Source organism: Lepisma saccharinum, chromosome 6 (genome assembly GCF_977018435.1).
Source record: "Lepisma saccharinum chromosome 6, izLepSacc3.1, whole genome shotgun sequence".
Taxonomy (NCBI): domain Eukaryota; kingdom Metazoa; phylum Arthropoda; class Insecta; order Zygentoma; family Lepismatidae; genus Lepisma; species Lepisma saccharinum.
Window position 1 is genome coordinate 59,288,648 of NC_139234.1, and position 21,856 is coordinate 59,310,503.

Sequence of the window (21,856 nt, forward strand, 5' to 3'; positions counted from 1 at the left end):
TTCATCAGTGTTTAACTTGTTATCGTTTGAAGGCATCCGCAGCACAACAGCTAATGGGACAGCTCCCATCCATCAGAGTTACACCTAGCAAGGCATTTAATCATGTAGGCATAGACTATGCCGGACCATACGTCATCAAAGTAGGGTCAATCAGGAGTAAAATCACAAAGAAATGCTACATCGCTCTTTTTACGTGCCTAGCCACGAGAGCAATACACCTTGAGCTAATAACACACCTTACTTCTGAAGCTTTCATAGCAGCGTTGCGACGCTTTACAGCAAGGCGAGGCAAGTGTTCCACCATTATCAGTGATAATGCCACAACATTTCAAGGAGCGAAGAACGAACTTCAGAAACTACAATTGCTATTTCAATCGCAAGGATTCAGTGAAGACATTCAAAGGTATGCAGCAGAAGAAAACTTTCAGTGGAAAAACTCACCTCCACGTAGCCCATTATTCGGTGGTGTCTGGGAAAGCGCCATAAAATCCATGAAGTACCATCTTCGTAGAGTCGCCAAGAATGCTGTACTGACATACGAAGAGCTGTCAACTCTTTTGTGCCAAATCGAAGCTTGCTTAAACTCTCGACCTCTTACATCCTTACCTGACTCTCATGAAAAATTTAATTACCTCACTCCAGGCCACTTTCTTATTGGTGGTCCACTAACTTCCTTTCCTCAACCAGACTTAAGTGATCTCAAGGAAAATAGACTTTCCAGGTGGCAACGAGTTCAACAGTTTCAACAAAGGATTTGGAGAAACTGGTCCCGACATTATCTTCATGGTATGCAACAGCGTCAGAAGTGGACAACCACGCAGCCCAACCTGCAACCAGGACTACTTGTGCTTCTGAAAGAAGACAACCTACCCCCATTATCCTGGAAAATGGGCATTATAGAAGAAGTGTTTCCAGGGAAAAACAATTTAGTTCGTGTAGCCGTGGTTCGCACCAAGGATGGAGTGTACCGAAGGGCTCTCAGTAAGATTGTACCTCTTCCAGATGGGAAGATCAATTGAACTTTCATGATTTAGTTTGGATGCTGCGCATTCCAACGGGGGGGGGGGAGAATGTTGAAGATTGTAAATAGTGTTGCCCACGGGACGAGACGGGACAGGCTTTTAAAAATTCGAGACGAGACGAGATTGACCATGTGTCATAAGACAAACGAATATTTTCGAGACGAGACAGCATTTCCACGAGACTCCACGAGACGAGACAGGCCAAAGTCTCGTCTCGTGGGCAACACTAATTGTAAATAGTATTGCTTTCCGCTCCTCATTTGTTTTTATTTTACTCCCGCTGGGAGCTTCTTGCAAGAACGCGGAATTCTGGGAGCGTGATATTCGAACACAGCGGCATGGTGCATGTCGGCTCGCGGCAGCGGGAGAACATTTTTCAGCTAGCCTATCTATCGGATGTGGGCTGTTTTGTATTTCTTCAGTGTGCAAACGTATTTAATTATTATATAATACCAAGTGAATTAAAGGACTTGTATCATATGCGAATTTGTTGCTGTATCCGTTGTTCCAGCCCTATGGTAAGGTATTCAATATGGCGTCATACCCAGAGATGCTAGTTTCTTTCATGGTGTTACCTGAAAGGTATCTACAGACACAAGGAAAATATTATATTTTAGAACAGCACACACAAATTTCCTGTTTCTCAATGCAAAATTTGCATAAATAATTTTTATTTCTTTGATTTTCTTAGAATTTATGGTTATTTTAGAATCAGATTTTAAGACCAGATAACAATTCCGAAATGTATAAAGTACTGGACCTTGTTCTGGACACATTTTGAATTTAACGAAACGGAAAATCAGGAGTTCGAAATGTGAAAATTGGAATAAAGATACATGTATTTATTTTAATGCAGGGTGAGATTAATGGGGGCGAGGAGGATTCCTCACTCCTCAATCTTGAGCCATCCCAACCAGGAATAATCATCTACAACCCACTCGATATAGAAACCACATTATTGAATATGTCATATTTACGGAGTTCCACTTCAGTTCAGTCCTTACTAATTTTAAAGTCCCATAGCTACGCATAAAAATATCTCTAAACAATTTACGGCAGATGTGTACCACATCCAATGCCTTTTAGAAGCCATGTATTCATTATTATATGTATTTCATGTGTTAAAAAAAATAATTAAAAAAATACCGAGTTGAGATGGTTCCCGATCAACTCGTAAGAGGTCAACCTTTGGAATATTTGTAAAACATTTGACATATAATTGTAATAAAATTAGCTGTACTTACGGACTTAGGGGGTACAGTACCCCTCAAAATTTTTTAGAAGGTACAATGACTCCTGTACCCCCCCCCCCCCATTCCTGCGCCACTGTGGCTGGGTGTGTCAGTCGATGAGAGGGAGCTGGCGAGTGAGGTAGTGTATCTCTGTGTAATGTCACATTTTCTTGTTCACTGGGATGACGGGACATGAGGAGCTGCATCAAGTTTTGTCAGAAGCTTGGAGATACGCAACTGCATCACAATAATGTTCTGGCTCATTCATCGCATCTGATCCAGAATTTCGAGGCAATGAAAGGCATTGAAATCATTCTCCAGACTCCTTACTCTCTGAACATGACTTGTTATAGGGAACAAAATAACATATCATACGTATATAGAATAAGTAAGTATTTTCTCACTTTTGAGAAACAGAAGTTTACAAATGGACAAAAAATAGTAATTAATCTGCAATGCAAAATAAACATACATCTAAAGCCTATATCTTCAAAGCAGCTCGTGTAAAGAAAATTAGAGAAGTTATAACTATTGGTGTCTATTTTAGTCCTTCAGATACCTCTTTGGGACTCATTAACCAATTCGATTATTTTCTCTGACATTTGAAAGAGATTTTTTTCAAATTCACTGAGATTTCCAGGTGCGTGCGAACCCTGTAGAATCAAATTTACAAAGGAAAATAAGAATAAGGTCGGTATTTTATTTTATTTACATTTTACTTGGGATTACCGGTAAGCAGTTTTCCCCATATCTATTATGGTATTGTTGCTGCAACCATTCTCGTTTTCTATAGCATCGGACTCATTATTCCCTCAATTTTAGTGGTTCATAGAGGAGGATGAACTCCATGGTAGCGATCATTTTCGCATCTATATTCGTTCCCACTTTTTACCAAGCCAACCTTTCCCCCCGTCCCATTACCAATTCTCCGCAGGAAAACAAACAATTTAAAATGGGAATTATATAAAATATTAATAGATTCCTTTATATAATGTAAACATCTTACTTCCTCCCAACCTATATCTTATTCACTTCTACGTACTTCAATATATTACTAAAGCTTTAGATATACTAACCTCGCGTAAAAATACTCATTGTGAAACAATGTTTCCAAAGATACATTGGTGGACGACAGAATGTGAAGAGACAAAATCGAATAGGAAAATCAGAGAAAAACAATATGCCTCACGCCCCAATCCTGAAAACCTCATATCATGGAAAAAGTCCATAGCTCAAGCACGAAAAATATATTTACAAGCCAAACGACAAGCATGGATTAACTACTGCAATTCGATAGACATGCAGGAAGCATCCCGAAATATTTTGCATAAATTCAATTGTTTACGCAAACCACGTTCTCCTCAAAAAAGATCGATAGATGACAGTTGGCAACATCAATTTCTTTCCCAATTAACTCCACCATCGTGTTCACCTACATTATGATATTAAAGAGAATTTCCTCTCAAAATTTACAAAAGATTTTCCACCTGTAACCCGAGAGGAATTAACAACAATTTTTAAAAAATTTGAAAAACACAGCGCCAGGTCTTGATGATATTCCATACCAGGCCATAACAAATTTACCGAATACCGGAGTAGATATTCTTGTTTCACATTACAACGTTCAGTTAAGTTACGTAAAGGCTCACCAAGTAAGCACGGGAAATGAACGTGTGGACGTATATGCCAAAGCCGCCCGATCATCGGAATCTACCTCACTCGCGCGACTTCCATACACGGATCTTCTCCCAAGCGTTAAATATAAACTTCAAGATAAAGGGAAACAGTGGTGTATGGAACAATTTCAATTCGCGGGCAATACATATAAATGGTTTGCAGAACAATCACAAAACAAACCTTGGTACTACTCATATAATCTTCCAAGATCAGTTATTACTTTTATAATACGTCTACGTACAGGTCATGTTCGCACTTATGATCATTTAGCACGATTACATATTACAACAAAACAAGCCTGCACATGTGGAGAAGTTAATCAAGATGCCACACATCTCTTTTTACAATGTCCTAATTTCGACAGAGAACGAGATAAATTATATAATGGTTTGCGTCGCCATGGACTTCCATTTCCTATATCTCTAATTCCCCTTCTCACGGATCCCATTCCTCCTACTATAGACGGTGTTAAAGGCGGAGCTACTGCAGAGCATGCGCACTCGTCTGGTCCCCCTCGAACATCCGGTTATCATTACAGTGCTATGAACGTTAATATGAGATGGCAAAGTGGAGCTTCTTTTACAAGGAAAAACGGTGTCAGCTGTGTAGCATATGGTTGTACAGTTCGATCGGGAACAAATTTATTGAGTTAAGTATCACTTCGTAGGTTTCCGAAGGACGTAGAGACACGAAACCTGTTGATACAAGCAGAACGAAGAAAGGATTGGTACCCGGAAAGGATTTGTACGACTTGCATTTTGTTACAAACATGTTGATCGTTTGTCTGCGTATTGTGTTGTGGTGAAAAGCACGCCTCTTAGTGAGGTTTCAAACCGAAGCGACACGCGACAGCAGTGGTTCGTACCGAGGTAACAAGCAACACAGGCCCATTTAGTCTATAAATAAGCATTTACCGCTCATGGGAGATCAAGTCTCAGGCGGCACAATACACGCCATTGGAAATCTGAGCGACACGTGCAACTTGTCGTATCGCTTCGGTTAAAAAAATCATTGATCACTGAGGATTCACTTTTAAGTGACACGGAGATTACACACCGAAGCGACAAGCAACAGCCCCTTTACTCTAAAAAAAAAAAAAATTCACCTTGCATACGAATACAACAGACCGAGGCGACACGATGCATGGTACTGAGAAAACAACAGTCCAGTTTAAGCGACACGTGCATTGGTTCGAAAGGAAGCTTTCAGACTGCAGCGATGCGTGTATCTTGGAAAACAACATTCAAAAATAAACAACATCTTCCGAATTAAAGAGAGACGACAAATTGCAGGTGTCGCTTGTCGCTCGGAATGGGCCGTTTTATCAATACCGTGCATTGTGTTGCCCAGGCCTGTTATTTTCGCAAACGTGACTGGCGAATGGTTTGCTTTAGATCGAATGCTTCTGTACGAAATCCCGATATCGCTTGTCGCTTCAGTCTGAAAACTCCCTTGTTGTTTGAAGTAAATTCGTGCAAGTGAAAGTGGCATGCCATATCATAGGTTTTCCCTAAATCCCTGAAGCGGAAAGGCGACGTTGAAAGCACATATATTTACTAGCATTTGTTATGTGTCATTTGATTACTTCTGCAGATTTGTTGGCATAATTTGTAATATAATAATATCACTAGTTTTATAAAATTATCTTTCCCTCACTTTTCCATTTACAAAATAAATGAATATATCTAAACTTTCGTACGTTTTGAGTTCGCGTCAGTGGGCCCGTTCCGAAAGTCACACGAGTTTAACGCGTTAAACGAGTTATGGTAACTGGCCGTCCCATAAGTGCTTCCGTGCGTTTCGTGAGTTTCATTATGCTGTCCCAAAAGTCGCATTCCGTGCGTTTCGTGCAAGAACGAGATTCACCAAACGCACGGCCCAGGAGGCTGGTTTGTTCCGTGAAAATCGTCTGCTCCTTGCAGAGAAAGCGCGTGCTGATGGATTCAAACTGCACTAGTTCGGAAAATGTATTATAATTTTAACAGATAGCGATATGAAGCAACATGCACAAGATGAGCATGCCTTGACCGTTCTTAGAATGTGATTAAAATGAGTAACAGTGTCCACAGTAGAGTTTATTTTTGCCATAAGAACATTCCTTCCGCTGACGCCATGCGGAAACTTTCTCTAAACAAAACGCTGCGCCTGCGCTTTCGCCTAGAGTGTACCATAAGTCTGTAAAATAACTGGTTTCACCAGATTCACGAGCCCAGTTATTTTCGTTGAATGCGTTCGTTTCGTTAAGACTTTCGGAACGCACCCAGTGTACACGAGATACTTGTATATATATATGTGTGTGTGTGTGTGTTTTTTTTTCTTTTTTGTGAAAAATAAGTGCATAATGAACTAAATACATTTTGCAAAAGACTCAGAAAGGTGACTAAAATCGACTAAAGTTGATAGGGTCAGAAAAAAGAAAGTTTCTTCTTTTCTAAGAGACACCCCAAAAAGCTACCAGCCAATGAGAATGCTTGAGAAGGTTGTAGCTGCAATCGCTACCTGAAAATAAATACCTAATGATATAAAAGTTTCATTTTATGATATTATCCCGGTTGAGGTTCATCTCATTGCAGTGGTTCGGATCCCACTTTGAACTGTAGCTCTAGTATATATTAACTGAATAAGAGAAAAAAACCTTTCTAACAAAATTCAAATCACCTTGAATCAAGTTTGAATTTTGATCGTCATTTGTTTCCGCAACCTTCGAAATCGCAAGAACCTGTGGCAGAAATGTGTATATTGTGTATTCTGTGGCGGAAAAAACAAAACTTTTTGGATATATTTGTTGGTGGTATTTTATGTGATTTTATGAGACATGTAAATACGAGCACAAAGTTATTTAGATTTTATTTATGAGAATACTATAATTTTGTAAAACTTGCGACCTTGTCGGCGATCATGTCGGTGGAGGAAGATACAGAACTGCGAGATTTAGTAGCACAAACATTAGAAAATAATGGTACATTAGGAAAAATTAGGGTTAGTATAATATTATTTGGTAAATGTCTGGGTATTGGTAATAGTCTGTTATATCGGAGACACATTTCTATGGGATATTTTCAGTTTTAAATGGGGTAATTGTGATATCGCCCGAACGGAGTTCTTCAAATTTACAGGAGAAACTACATACTGAAACCACTTTCTGTATCATTGTCAAGGTTCTTCGAGCTATTTTCTTTCGCGGAAACTAAAAACTTCACCATAAAATGCTGCAGAACAATAAATAATCAGTTGTTACGTAAGGAACTTGCATCTTCTGTAACATTAGGCCGTTGTTTCCATTATGTACGTGCAGATGGCGCGAGCGTCGAAAGTCACGCGGTCTCGGCAGTGTTTCCAACCGTGCCTTTTTTTACGAGAATTTTAAATTATTTTTTTTTAACTATGCTTACCTAACCTGGCCGGAAATGGTCCGTGGCGCTATCTGTCAATGGTTTTGGGGGCTATCGTGGATGGTTTTTGGGGCTATCCGTCAATGGTTTATGATGACATAATAAACCCGAAAGTAGGTATTTTTCGGTTAAGAAGATTGAAACACTGCATACCCACTCCAAATCAACAAAACACAAGCACGACTGCATGCCATATTGTCTGTTACCCAAGCATAACAAGGAAGACAAATAATGACTTGTAATATGAAAAGTTGACACTATTTTATGGAAAAAGGCATAATTTCACCTTAAGGAATCTTCCGCAATGCAGAATATGTAAGTATCAATGTTAAAATTAAGGAAATAAACGAGTGAGAGGTGTTCGGGCCTTATCGGACAAGTACCTTAAAGGGTTCACAGTTTCACTACCGTACTCGGCATGCAGTGTTTCCACCCTACTGCAGCCAAAAATACCTACATAGCCCCACAAACCATTGACGCATAGCCCCACGAACGATTTCCGGTAAGGTTAGGTTAGGTAGGGTCATGTATAGGTTACAATAGTTAAAAATTAGTTTTGAAAAAAATATGCATAGCCCCACACACCATTCTCGCATAGCCCCACGAACCATTGACACGTAGCCCCACGAACCATTGACACGTAGCCCCACGAACCATTTGCGGAAACGTACCTTATTCAGTTACAAAAACACGTGTTTGGAAACACTGACCAGGATTACGTCATCACACACAGGCTACATCCACCTGGAAGTAAATGGATGCAAGAGCATTCGTGCATCGGTCACACATTTATATCGAAAAATAGATGATTTACCGGCAAAATTCAATGAACGCTGCAAGAAAACACTTCCCCGAACTTCCACAAGTATAAAGAAACTGCATTCGGTAAGTAATTTCTCCTGTAAATTTGAAGAAATCCGTTTGTTCGATACGAGAAATTTACCGAAGAAACTTACGGAAATGAGTTGCTGTACCATTTTGAAAGTTCGTGGAAGTATTTTCTCACCGTAGAATGCTGCACAACAAGAAATAAGCACTTTGGATGTAATAACTTGCATTTTGTGCAAAGCGACAACGTTATGCCGTTGTTTGTTTCCATTATGTACCTGCAGATGGCGCGAGCGTCGAAAGTCACGTGGTCTCGCCAGTGTTTCCAAACGTGCTTTTTTTTACGATAATTTTTTTTTAACTATGCTTACCTAACCTTGCCGAAAATGGTCTGTGGGGCTATCGTGAATGGTTTTTGGGGCTATCTGTCAATGGTTTGTGGGGCTATCCATCAATGGTTTTTGGGGCTATCCATCAATGGTTCGTGGGGCTATCATGAATGGTTTTTGGGGCTATCCGTCAATGCTTTGTGATGACATAATGAACACGAAAGTAGGTATTTTTCGGTTAAGAATGTTGAAACACTGCATACCCACTCCAAATTGGCAACACACAAGCACGACGTGCGATGATCCACAGCTGTGTGTGCCATATTGTATGTTTCACAATGGAAGAAAGGACCCAAAAGGAATACTCGTACTGTGAAAAATGAAACTTATTTTCGTGTAAAAAGCATAATGGCACCTTCAACTATGTTATAACAGACATTTACCTATTATTTTTGGTAACAATTCGTTATATCGGATACACATTAAAATCAGATATTTTGTGTTTTGCATGGTTCGTACTTACCAATTGTGTATTGCGGAACATAGTTCAAGGTGCCATTATGCTTTTTACACGAAAACAAACACAATTTTTCACATACAGAGTGATTTTTTTTATTCCTTCCTTTGCTCTTGTAACACACAATATGGCGGGCACTATTTGACTCCCATTGTAGTTATGCAGTGTTTCCAACCTTCTTCACCGAAAAATACCTACTATTGTGTTCGTCACGTGTGAAAATTTTAAATTATGCACGGGTAGTTGACGGATAGCCCCATGAACCATTTCCGATAAGGTTAGGTTAGGTAAGCATAGTGAAAAAAAAGGGGTTGGAAACACTGACAGGGGCTTTACGTCATCAAACGTATGCAGTATGCAGTTCACGTAGTGAAAGCAATGGCAATTGTGCGTAGGTGAGATATTTCTCTTGAAAAGTACATGATTTCCCGGTCAAATATATTCCACGATGGAAGAAAATACCTCGACAACCATTGGAAAGCTTGGAGAAACTCATTTCCGTAAGTAGTTTCTCCTGTAAAAATGGAGAAATGTGTTTCCGATATAACGAACTGTTACCTTATTTTTTTAGGATTTTAAAATTATAAGAGTGAGAATTTTACGAAAAGTTCAAAACTGAAGTACACATGTTTATGCGTGCTGTTATTGTGTCAGTGCTTTTCGGTAAAGTTTGAAGTAATTTCCTATTAACATGTTATTTATAAGTTTGGCAGTTGTTAAGCAGTAAATACGTAATGCCAAAATAGAAATGCAGGTTTACTTTTTTTTTTATCTGGAATGGAAGTATTAGCTGTGGATCACAAAATTTAACATCATTTCTGTACTTATAACGAAAGGTAGTTAGCTCCTTTATTTTCCCCCAAGCGTAAAGTGTCATGTCGATTTTGCAGCTGTGGTGGCCAACTTTTGAGGATGATCAACTTCCGATTGCCGAATGCAGATATCGTAATGCATAAGTTGGGCGCGCCTCTTGTCACCAGGTGACGAGACTACCCAATTGGGCATTTTCACCAACATTTTTTTTGGCCGAAGTTCCTTTTGTTTTGTTGCGATTTCATCATGCTACGAATGTAATTTTAACATGGTTCGATTTCCATTTACTTCTGTTAACACCTACTATGTTTTCGTAGTTAGATTAGGCAGGCCAGGTTTGTTCTCTTAGCATTAAAATAGAGACCCTAAGGTTCTGATTTACTTATACATTAATTCCCACTAGTCTACGATACTTACAGTCGCTTGTCAATGGAAAATACATTGTGTGTGGGAAGCGTGCATGCTTGCGTAAGGTAATTTTTAAGTTGTTTTTTTCAACGTAAATAACTTTTTTTGAAAATCCAAACAGTGATAATTTACTTTAAGGAAGTTTCAAATTTCGTGTGACAATTATTGCCAAAATTCTATGATAATTAGTCTTCATGCTAGGAGAATTATTTAAAAAAAAATAAAACAATCGGAATCATTACCTTTTTTTAGTGCTAATGCTGTTATAAGTCACAAAATGCCAATGTTTTTGTAAGTAACTCCACTGACACCAACGATAATGCATAACATGGAAAAATAAAAATAAGTATTATCACACAGAGCAGTTAACCTAACTATCTCATCAACACACCATAGAAATTTCTAACTAATATTTCTTTTTAGAGAGAAAGAGAACCTAACTTACTAACCTAACAAGTATTGAAAAAAGAAATATATATATATTACTTGAGAATGTGCATGTTTTAGTAAAGAAATACAGTGAAAAATCATGAGAACCAGTGATGATAGCACAAAAACTTGCCTCCCTACCTGGTGGAGCTATTCACTCTTGGTACATGTTTTACAGAGAGCAGTAATTTGCCATTTGTTTACTAGGCAATGTAAATTGGTAAAAATTTACTATTCCACAAACACATGTAACTTCTTCGTTTCGTCACTTTTAACATTCGTACTTACCTATCTGCTTTGCGGAACATTCTTGAAGGTGTATTCACGTTTTTTTGATGAAAGTAATTTCAATTTTTCACATTACGAGTACTTCTTTATTTGCATTGTTCCGTTTGCGTAAGAAACAATATACTGTATACACCTTCGTAGATCGATAATCTAAGGAGGTGTACGTGCCAAAGGCTATTGTCCGTCGGAGAATTACTTTTCAACAAAAATAATGAATTTCCGCTATGATACATTCCCACATGACAGTAAACACTTTCAAGATGTTAGACAATGCTACAGGAACTTATTACCATAAGTAGTTTCTTGTATAAAAATGGAGAAATCTGTTTGTGGAATAGTAAATTAGTACCACGACAGTATTAGTTTAATATAGTGTAATGTGCTGTTATTATTAAATGGTAAATGTAAATGCAAATGATAATGGTAGTAATGTTAATGGTAAATGTAATACTACAGTATTGCCCTAATACTGGTGTGCATATCTATACACCTTACATTCCAAGTAATTTTTATTTTTATCAAAAACTAACAATATTTTAGGTGCACATTACATTCAAAGGCATCTTGGAATTGAGGAAATCCAATGAAATAATTGTATATGAGTAAATTAGGTAGGTTCTTCATCTTTTAATGTGAAACTCAACTCCAGCAGCCACATATTACAAAAACAATGACCTCTTCAACATGCTTTTTGGAATGAAATTTGTGCACAGTCTGCTTCTCATGACTTAAAAACAACATATACATATTCAAACTTCAAAGATTATTAATTTAAAATAAACTCCTATAAACCTTGTAAAAATCTTCCATCGAATCATTAGTCTGATGATACGTGAATTTACATAAATTTTGTAATGAAGTCAATTTACTTTCTTCCTTTTTTTCAGGCACAGTTGAGAGCAAGTGTGTTTTTGGCTTTGGAGGAACAAGAATCTACACAGGTAGTGTTATTTTTGCACTTTGTGTTTATCAAGTGTCATTTTAAGTTAAAATTGGCTAACTTAATGCTGGCTAGCTGGCTTCCGTGGCAGAATGATTATCACAGCGTGCTACAATGCCAGGAGTCTCGGCTTCGAATCTCAGCCTGGGCATGGGTGTTCTTCGTGAGTGTTCCCTCATCAATTTTATCATATCATCACTCATCCCCTCATCTTTGCGATTAGCCAAAAGTGGCAGATATGTGAAGTAAAATAAATCAATCAATTAAGGCTGAACAGAAGTTTGGGAAGGAACCAGAGGCGTGGCGTGCGTGTAACCGCTGTTACCGCAGGTAACAACAAAATATAAAGAATTGAAGAACCTGTCTTAAAATTATATTACATACATAAACTGGTAATATTGTCGTAAAGTAAATATTGCAGACTGACATTTTTTTCTGACACCGGCAAAAGCGAAGAGGAGGACTGTTCCGGTACCCTCCTCAGGCAACATGAGGAAAGAGCCCTGAGCCCATGCAAGGAAGACTTTGCATAGCGGCAAGGACTGTTACGGCGGGAGGAGGAGGCCAGATATTGCCATGCCTGTTTAGCTGCCACAGTTGCCGGTGATCCTTACCGGATACAGATCAGTGTTGCCATATTCAATTGACAGAAAAGAGCTATGTCACCTAATCGGGTCTATCTTACTCTGAAGGTGTCCACTTACACTGGGGAAAAGCAAACTACCAAGTGATTTTTTGTATTTACACTAAATATCAGTGATTACGAAAGTCCTCTTTGTCCTTCCTTGGCATCATGGGCGAGGAGGAGAGGGATGGGGAAGGTCAAGGGGTCCACCGTCCTTCTAAAAATGTCAACCTATAATTCTATATTTCACACATATAATATTATTTCGGTTACAGGAATTTGTGATAATTGTTGAAAGGGCTGATTGAGATTGACATATGTTGTCGCAGGAATGCTATAATTACAGATTGAAGCAATGTTTTTGAGGTAGCAGCACTGTTTTTGGGTGAAAACATTACTTAGAAGCATAATTTCCCGATTGTTATCTTAGCATGCTCTGAAGTGTTAGGTGTAGTAGGTTCGAATCCTCAGCAAGAAATGGTTATTTCAATTTGTTGTTATTGTTTTACTTACATAATTATAAAAATTAATAATTACATACACAAAAAAAAAAATATTTCAATAATTCACCATGCATCTTCATCGTCACGATTGTCTTATAAAGCGAAAGCCTTAAAGGTAGCAAGGGACGTAAAATATATGAAATAGTAGTGGTGTCAGAAATGAGATTTCTGTGGATTTAGCGAAACATGGGAGTGGGAGTAGTTGGGAAACAGATCAAGACTACATCTACTACATACGTCTTATTTGAAACGAAAAGTTTCGCGACTTGGGCAAAGCTGGTTTCAAAAGAACTAAGATGGCAACAGTAGTAGAACTGGACTTCTTGCAGTTCTGAAGGAAATATTGGCTATTGGGGAAGCGCCGATCCTGAGAGGGGAGGGGCAAGGAGGGTGCTTCACATGTTACAAAAGTAAACAAAGGTTGGCAGGATGGACTGTGCAGTGCGAGTTTTATCAGTGGTGTCTTTTATCTTTGTGTTGTTTTCGGGCATTGTCAATTAATTAAAAAACGGTGTTAATTACTTCGATGTTTCTGTAAGTATCAAATTACGTATTTCTTTATTAGGCTAATGTTTAATTGTGTCAACAACCAATGTTTGATTCACTTCAGTGTTTATGCCAACATTTCATTTTTTCCTGATTAATAACTTTACTAAAATCTAGTGAATTACAGTCGTACCTGAATAATATTATGCGAACTACTTGGAAGACATGGGGGGGGGGGGGGGCTGAGGTGGAGAGGTGCCCAAGTCTTACGACTCCTTCCTTAAATCTCCTACTGATAACCGGTAACACTTTTAAAAATCTCACGCCATGCCACTGGAAGGAACTGAGTACTGCTTTCCAAATAGAAGTGTTTAAGGAATATATGTAGAATCTGAACTCCCCTTCTTTTTTGAGGAACCATTTTTATTTTCTTTGGGAACAATAAGTGTCTTTATGACAATTTTTTAGTGTGTGGAAATATATATTTTCAACAATATGAGCATTTGAATGTACACCATAAGATACAAGATATCTGACAAGGTGGGATTGAAAATCTGTTGGTTTTCGTAATGTGTTTTTCTGTGTATTTCACTTTTAAGGCATATTTTTTTGTGTTCAAATAGATTGAACCTGAAACTAACCTAATAATGTTCTGGTTGGAACATAGTGGTATTCTTAAGAGCAGTGTACAATTTATTTACAAATGTTCCACCTCGAAGAGCAGATTTTACAAGAATTACAGGATGAAAAGTTTTTCCAAAAACATTTTGTCCAATTCGGTGGTTAGACAATGGAAGTGTGGTGGATAAGTACAGTACCTTTTACCATTTCTGAAAACCTATGCTGATAGTGTTTCTGGTAACAAGGAACAACCAAGGTGTGAGAGCTTTAAAACTATTAAGTCACAAGTGAGGAATCCTCTGTTACCAGTCAGGCTAGCTTTCTTTCAGACTTCTTGCTTGCAGCTGATATAGAACCCTTTTTTGTCAGGTTTCAGTCTGATTCGCCAATGGTACCTTTCCTTTATGAACATTTGCTCAAGCTACTGAAATCCCTTATGCCCAGGTTTATAAAGAAGTCCATTCTGCTTGAAGCTGTAAGTTCTGAAGATCTTTTGAAACTAAATCTAACTTATCCGGAATGTGTGTGTTCTGCAAAAGAAGTTGACATTGGATTTGCAACCCAAGCAACTTTTAGATCTGTGAAACTATCTGACGTTCAGGTGTTACATTTTCGTGAAGATTGTCTGAAAATATTACAATGTTTGTTTAAGAAGATATGTATGAGATCACCATTGAAATATAGGCTCACATATGGTGCAGCATGTCTCTCTTCTGCATCTGTTTTGGACGGAAAAGTAGGTGAAGACCAAGTGGCATTACAAGTTCTAGTTGAAAAGTGCCATTTTTCTGGCCCTGCCGCAGATGATATAAAACGGTTCTATACTGACTTATGTAGTAATGACAGTGTGCTTGCAAGAATGAAAAATTTTGACATTGCTGTTGATCAGCTGGATCAGATGTGGATGACAATTCTTTAAGACTGTAACAACAGTGCCTTTGTATGGTTTGTCCAGAAGATTTTAATGCTTTCACATGGAAATGCTTCTGTTGAGTGCAGTTTCTCTGTAAATAAGCAATGCCTTGTGGATATTCTTGATGAGGACTCACTTATTGCCTAACGATGTATACATGATGCAATTGTAACTTATGGAGGGATGAAAAAGTCCGTATAACAAAATCTTTAATCCATGCAGCAAGAAATGCAAATGGAAAGTGGAAGGAATCATGATACAACAGAAACTCAGAAGACTCATTTAGAAGAGAGGAAAAGAAGTATGGCAGAACTGAAAGAACTGAGTACAAAGAAAGCTAGAATCCTTGAGAGATCTGCAAAGGAAATCCAAGAATTGGATGAAAAAATGAAAGCATTAAAGAAAATAGTGTAGTTGTGTTTTTTCGAGTAATGTGTTCTTTTGAAACTTTCACATGTTAATGAACGCTAATTCTATATGTTAGAAAAACATTTCAAGTATTAAAATTGTGCATTTATTTTAAAGGAATAAAACTATTTTACAAAATTACATTCAGTTTATAAACATGTATATTATTTTTCTTGTGACTACTGAATTGTTATGGAAATAAATTAACTCCGAAAAATTGGTAAAACAATTATTTTGTAGTGTGTGGATGGATCGGATCGGATCAAATCGGCTATAAGAGGTGAAAGGAGCCATCAATAATTTCACATAATGTGATAATGAAAGCTTGCTAGTATATTCGTAAATTCCCATAAATATACAGGTACAAGAGGATAAAGTATGATTTGTGGTGAAAAGATTAATCTGATGTACTACAGTTTACGGTATTTAGACTTGAGTGTGACTAAGTGTGAATTTTCATCTAAGTGTTGATTTTCTTACATATATCACCTTTAACTGAGTGCCAAAACTTTGGTTTTGGGGCAAGAACAGTTAATTTTTTATTGGTAGATAAGGGATAGCATTAAGAGACCATACTCAGTGGCGCAGGAACGGGGGGGTACAGGGGTACATTGTACCCCCGCAAATTTTTGAAGAGGGGTACTGTACCCCCCTAAATCCGTAAATCGAGTTGTACCCCCTGTACCCCCCTTTGGTAATTTGACAGCAGACGGAAGGTGCTACTGTTAAAATTACCTATTATCAATTCCCCAATAAAGAAATGTATTATTGTTTATAAATTTTAAGCATTATAGTCCTTACCACAGAAATTCAAAACATTTAATTGTAAACTTATTATACTACATTGTGCTTGCTACTAGTTAGTTCATTGACCTAAGTTCTTGGAAACCTCTTTAAGGAGATGAAAATTGTTTAAAATGTGTGTGGAACGGTGGAATCAGATTGACTCTCAGACAATTATGCTGCAGACGATTGCTGCTTTGCGTAAGGGGGGTACACATTTCTAAAGCAGTGGTCGCGTCGATTCCAAGATAAGATACAAATCTTCAAAAGAAGAGTATATGACTGACCCCATTTTCTTTGAATATTTATAATGGAATTTTCCGAAACGGAACACTTACATGAACGAGACGAGACACGACAGACCAACTTGGGGGGGGCGGTACAATACACTCCTGTACCTCACCCATATCTTTCATAAATTTGTAAGAGGGTGTTGGGAAAACTATACTTAAACCTATATATTAAGATATATATTTTTTAAAAAATAGAGTGCCGATTAGCCTATCTGAGAATGAGGTGAATTTGGAATAAGTTTTCATAACTTCAGAGCGGAAACCGAAAGAAAAATAAGCACAAACAAGAACGAGAAGGACCTCACCACACAGGAGACGAGATGGGGCTCACAATTCTCGACTCATTGCATCGCGATATCATTCCTAGGTGAAATGAAATCTTTCCTAGACATTTAAACAGGGTGCAATTTGCGATTTTATCAGAGGGGGACTGTTTTTTTACCTATCTATTAGGTATACTTATAATTGGACATTAATTGCTTAAAATCTAATTGTGATATCGAATGCAACACAAACACAACGCCATTTTATGTTAAACTCTAAAGTCAAATTGTAAGAAAATTACATTAGTCAGATGAATGCACGAGATAAATGAGACTCACTGCAGGTTCTATTGGTAGATTTTGGATTGGATTTACAAGGTCTCTGGGAGTAAGATGGGAATATTTGATTGATTGATTTGGTTTATTTTACTTCGCATTTCTGCCACTTTTGGCTAATCGCGAAGATGAGGATGAGTGATGATGATATGATGAAATTGATAAACACTCAAAAATAACACCCATGGGCAGGTCAGGATTCGAACCTGGGACCTCAGGCGTCATAGCGCGCTATGCTAACCCCTCCGCCACGGAGTCCGGCGAGGTTGGAATGTGTTTTGGATTTTCTTTGTAGATGCGAAAATCTTTAACTGTGATGCGCACATGCTTCTGCTTACATTAAAGTTTACCTTTTCACATAAACGATAAATTGACATGTCATCCTAAAACACACTCATGTATCTGCATTTAATACAACTACATACGAAAATAAACCTTGGCCGGCTTTTCACATTGTCCACCAAAAATTGAAAAGAAAGAATAAACTTTTGAGCGTACGGCATTCCTTGCTACTTCTGAGAGCTGAAGGATTTCGGTTTTGTAAATGTACCGAATGATATTACTTTCAGTACTTGAAGAGCGTCATTAGGTACAGCTAATTATATTACAAATAAATGATTTGTCACATTTTTCACAAATATTTCAAAGTTAGACTTCTTACGAATTGATTGGGATCCATCTGAACTCATTTTTTTCTTTTTTAATACTACACCCTATAGATGTCTGAGAAAATACCAAATACATGGCTTCTAAAAGGCATTGGATGTGTTACACCTCTGCCATAAATTGTTTAAAGATATTTTTATGCGTAGCTATGGGACTTTTAAAATTAGAATGAACGGAACTGAAGTGGAACTCTATATCAGTGTTCCGCAACCGGTGTGCCGCGGCACACTAGTGTGCCGTCACAAGGTGAAAGGTGTGACGCGAACTTTTACCTACTATTGTAATATTGTAAGAATTAATTGTCGATTTTAAGTAAGAAGATGCTTGCTTATTCTTGCTGATAACTGTTATATTTTCATAGAAATTAAATGTAATTTATTTACTCAATATTGTTATAGTTTGCTCATCTTATATGTATTCTCGCATGTAATATTGGGCCGGTTTGATGTGTTACAGGCGGAAAGCTTTGTGTTCACCACAAAGAAAGCCGCGTAAGACTTTTAGCAAGCCTTTTAGCGGCCTGCACCAATCATACAATAGAGCTATTCAAGCGAGTTCTTTGTTTGTAACACTGCATCTTTTGTGTACGGCTGGCTGTTTTGTGCCTGTTTGTCGGCGCTTCTTAAACTTTATTGCTCTTTTCCTTCGCCGAAGGACCCACACATTGTCAGACAACAATTACAGTATTTCAGTTCAGTTCTATCACAGCTGTGCTCTGCAGTAGTGCGAATATTGGATTTCTACACCAGTCTTACTATTTTCTTTTTTTTGATATGGATAAGTTCCTTGTACGGAGTGGTCCGTCCTCGAGTGCAAGTAGTGAAACCATCGAGCCCGAAAAAAAGAAACTGAAAGTAGTTCACCGGCAATATAGTGATAACTATTTATCTTACGGTTTTTTTTGGTGTGGTTACAAAACATGCCTGTCCCTGAGTGTGTTGTAGGCTATGTGGTGAAAAACTCAGTAATGCTGCTATGGTTCCCAGTAAATTAAAACAACATTGTCAACAAAAATTCCTCTCTGTTAAGTAAAGATGTGAATTATTTTCGTCGGTTGTTGGAACAAAATAAAAAAACAAGTGACGCTCATGACTACGTCGGTACGTGTTTCGCAAAAAGTACAAGAAGCTAGCTCTAAGGTAGCCAAACTTGTCGTAAAGGCCAAAAAAACACACACAATAGCAGAAACGTTGTTAAGCCCGCGTGTAAAGAAATGGTAAAAATAGTCCTGGGTTCAGAAGCTGCTACTGAAATTTCAAAAATTCCTCTCTCTGCTGACACAATCAGCCGCCGAGTTAGTGACATGTGCAGTGACATCGAAGACATTATGAAGGAGAAAATAAAGAGCAGTCGAAAATTCTCACTTCAGATCGACGAGTCCACCGATATTGGCGGTCACGCACAACTTCTTTCCTACATAAGGTATGTTGATGGGGATGTAATTGCAAGTAATTTCTTTTTTTGCAAAGAACTACCCGAGCGAGCAACCGGTGAAGAAATATTTCGTACGACTAATGAATATGTGGTCCGTAATGAATTAACATGGGAGGACTGCGTTAGTGTTTGTACAGACGGAGCTGCTTCTATGACAGGCCGAGTGAAGGATTCGTGGGTAAAGTACGTGAAGTAAATCCTAACTTACGAACCGACCATTGTCTCATTCACCGCGAAGCCATTGTTGCTAAGTCTTTGCCATCTCCTCTGAAAATTGTGATGGACGAAGTAGTAAAAGTCGTGAACTTCATCAAATCGCGGCCCCTAAATATGCGGCTTTTTAACGTTTTGTATCAAGAAATGGGATCAGAGCACACTACACTTCTGCTACATACAGAAGTACGATGGTTATCTCGAGGTAAAGTGTTAACGCGAATGTTTGAACTTAAAAAGGAGGTACTTTCATTTTTGACTATTGAGGGGCATGAGTATGCCGATTTATTTGCAGATGATGAATGGGTATCTAAGTTGGCATATCTTTCCGATATTTTCGTACACTTGAATGAACTAAACAGAAAAATGCAAGGTAGAAACGAAAATATTCTGACTAGTATGGATAAGATTCAAGGATTTATTAATAAGTTGAACTTGTGGATACAGACAATTGAAAATGGATCGTGTGAGATGTTCCAAACTGTATGGCCCCTTGCTGACGATAACAAGGTGTTGATGGACTTAATTAAAGAACATTTGGTACTCTTGCAGCAGACTTTCAAAAAATATTTTGGAGAGAGCGTTGAAGATTTTGACTGGGTTCGTGATTCATTCAGTATGGATTCGAAATATCTTCCGAAAAATTTAGGCTTACAAGAGGAACTGGCAGATTTGAAAGCAGACAGAACATTGAAATTAAAATTTTTCGAAGTGTCTTTGGATACATTTTGGTTGTCAATAAGCAGTGAATACCCGGCTATCTCCGAGATGGCAGTTAATGTGTTATTACCATTTTCAACTACTTATTTGTGTGAACTGGGCTTCTCGACGTCGACTGCAATTAAAATATCAAAGAGAAAGAGACTCAAATCCATCGATGAAGAAATGAGGCTGGCTTTGTCAACGATTCCGCCACGAATCAGCCGTCTGTGTGCAGCTAAGCAGGTCCAAGTATCACATTGAAGATATGAGTAGTTATTTACTTTAAAATTCATATTAGAAATGTGTATTTTCTACAGTGAATTAAAGTTAATACATTTTTAATAAATGCATAAGTCTATTCATGTTTTATGATAATAATAATAATAACAACAACAATGATAATAATTGATTACATAAAGACGTAATATTTAGTAATTATATTAAGATTCATATGATTTTGAGGGGACAGACATTTTGGTGTGCCGTGTTGAGTCTAGGCCCGTCTGGGGTGTGCCTTGAGTAAAAAAAGGTTGCGGAACACTGCTCTATATAATGTAGTTTCTATATCCAGTGGGTTGGAGATGATTATTGCTGGTTGGGGTGGCTCAAGATCCCCCTCACTCCAGATTTTCCGTTCCGTGAAATCCAAATCAGCCCAGAATGAGGTCCAGAGCTTAGCCTTGTGTGTTTCAGAATTGTTACCTGATTTTTTTAATTTTTTTTTAAACTTAAATTCTAACAAAAACAATGAAAAATATTTATGCATATTTTGCATTAAATAACAGGCCATTCGTGTGTGCTGTTCTAAAAGAGAATATTTCTCATGGCTTCACATTATACCTAGGTATCAAGGACGTTTTTGTGGGGGTCCAGGGGGTCCGGACCCCTTCCCCCGAAAGACTTACCAAGTAGTGAAAGTAATTTATCAAAATATAATTGTTTAGCATTTGTTATACTCAATTTCCATCAATGCCAATACCATGCTTGAACAGCGTAACAATTAAAAGTTAGGGTGCGGCAGAAATATCTCCCGGATTTCATTTGTGAATAACAAAGCAACGATAGATGTTATGCAAAACTTTATTGCACAGTTGGAAAGAACAAGGTTTACCATTTTATTGCACGTTTCCAAAGAACAAAATGTTCCAATTGTTTTTTGTCAAAATTGCCACAAGTCACCATTTTGTGTGACATAGTTGACTTTCTTTTAAAATGATATCGTCCAAATGCCGATCTGCACAGTGTACGCATTTCTGAAGTCTCGCCCTGAAGTTCTGCCTTACCCTCCTAGTCATGTCTGGTCGGTATTGCCGCTCTTTTCTGTCTGGTACTATCTTTCAGATCATTGTCTGTCCTCGGCCTTCCTTGGTAAACTTTAGCCTTCAGGTACTCCCACAGAAAGAAGTCGCAGGGTGCGAGCTCGGGGGAACGAGTTGGCCATGGAAGGTGACTTCGAAGTGAGATCAGACGCCCTTAAAACATTTCACGTAGCACGTTCATCGATACGCGTGCTGTGGCACCATCCTGTTGGAACCACACAGCCAATTTGCCACGTTCGTTCGATTGCGGCTGCAGGAAGTTGCGTAACATCCATACATAACGGCCAGACGTTACATTAACTGCGTGCCGTCTTCCTCAAAAAAGTAGGGGCGTTCGTGGAGTTGTCTCGGTACATATGGGAAACAAAATGGTAATCCTTGTTCTTTCCAATTGTGAAATAAAATTTTGCATAACA

General features: G+C 38.1%; 1 protein-coding gene across 1 annotated transcript in view; it reads left to right on the forward strand.

Moving 5' to 3' along the window:
* Window positions 1–6,629: 6,629 nt before the first annotated feature.
* Window positions 6,630–21,856, forward strand: part of LOC145989412 (centrosomal protein 43-like) — a 42,983-nt gene continuing 27,756 nt past the window's right edge. Inside the window, exons 1-2 of the mRNA XM_083124754.1 lie at window positions 6,630–6,910; window positions 11,823–11,876. Of these exons, the coding sequence (XP_082980880.1) occupies window positions 6,830–6,910; window positions 11,823–11,876 (135 nt within the window). The 5' untranslated portion in view covers window positions 6,630–6,829. The remainder of the gene's footprint in view (window positions 6,911–11,822; window positions 11,877–21,856) is intronic.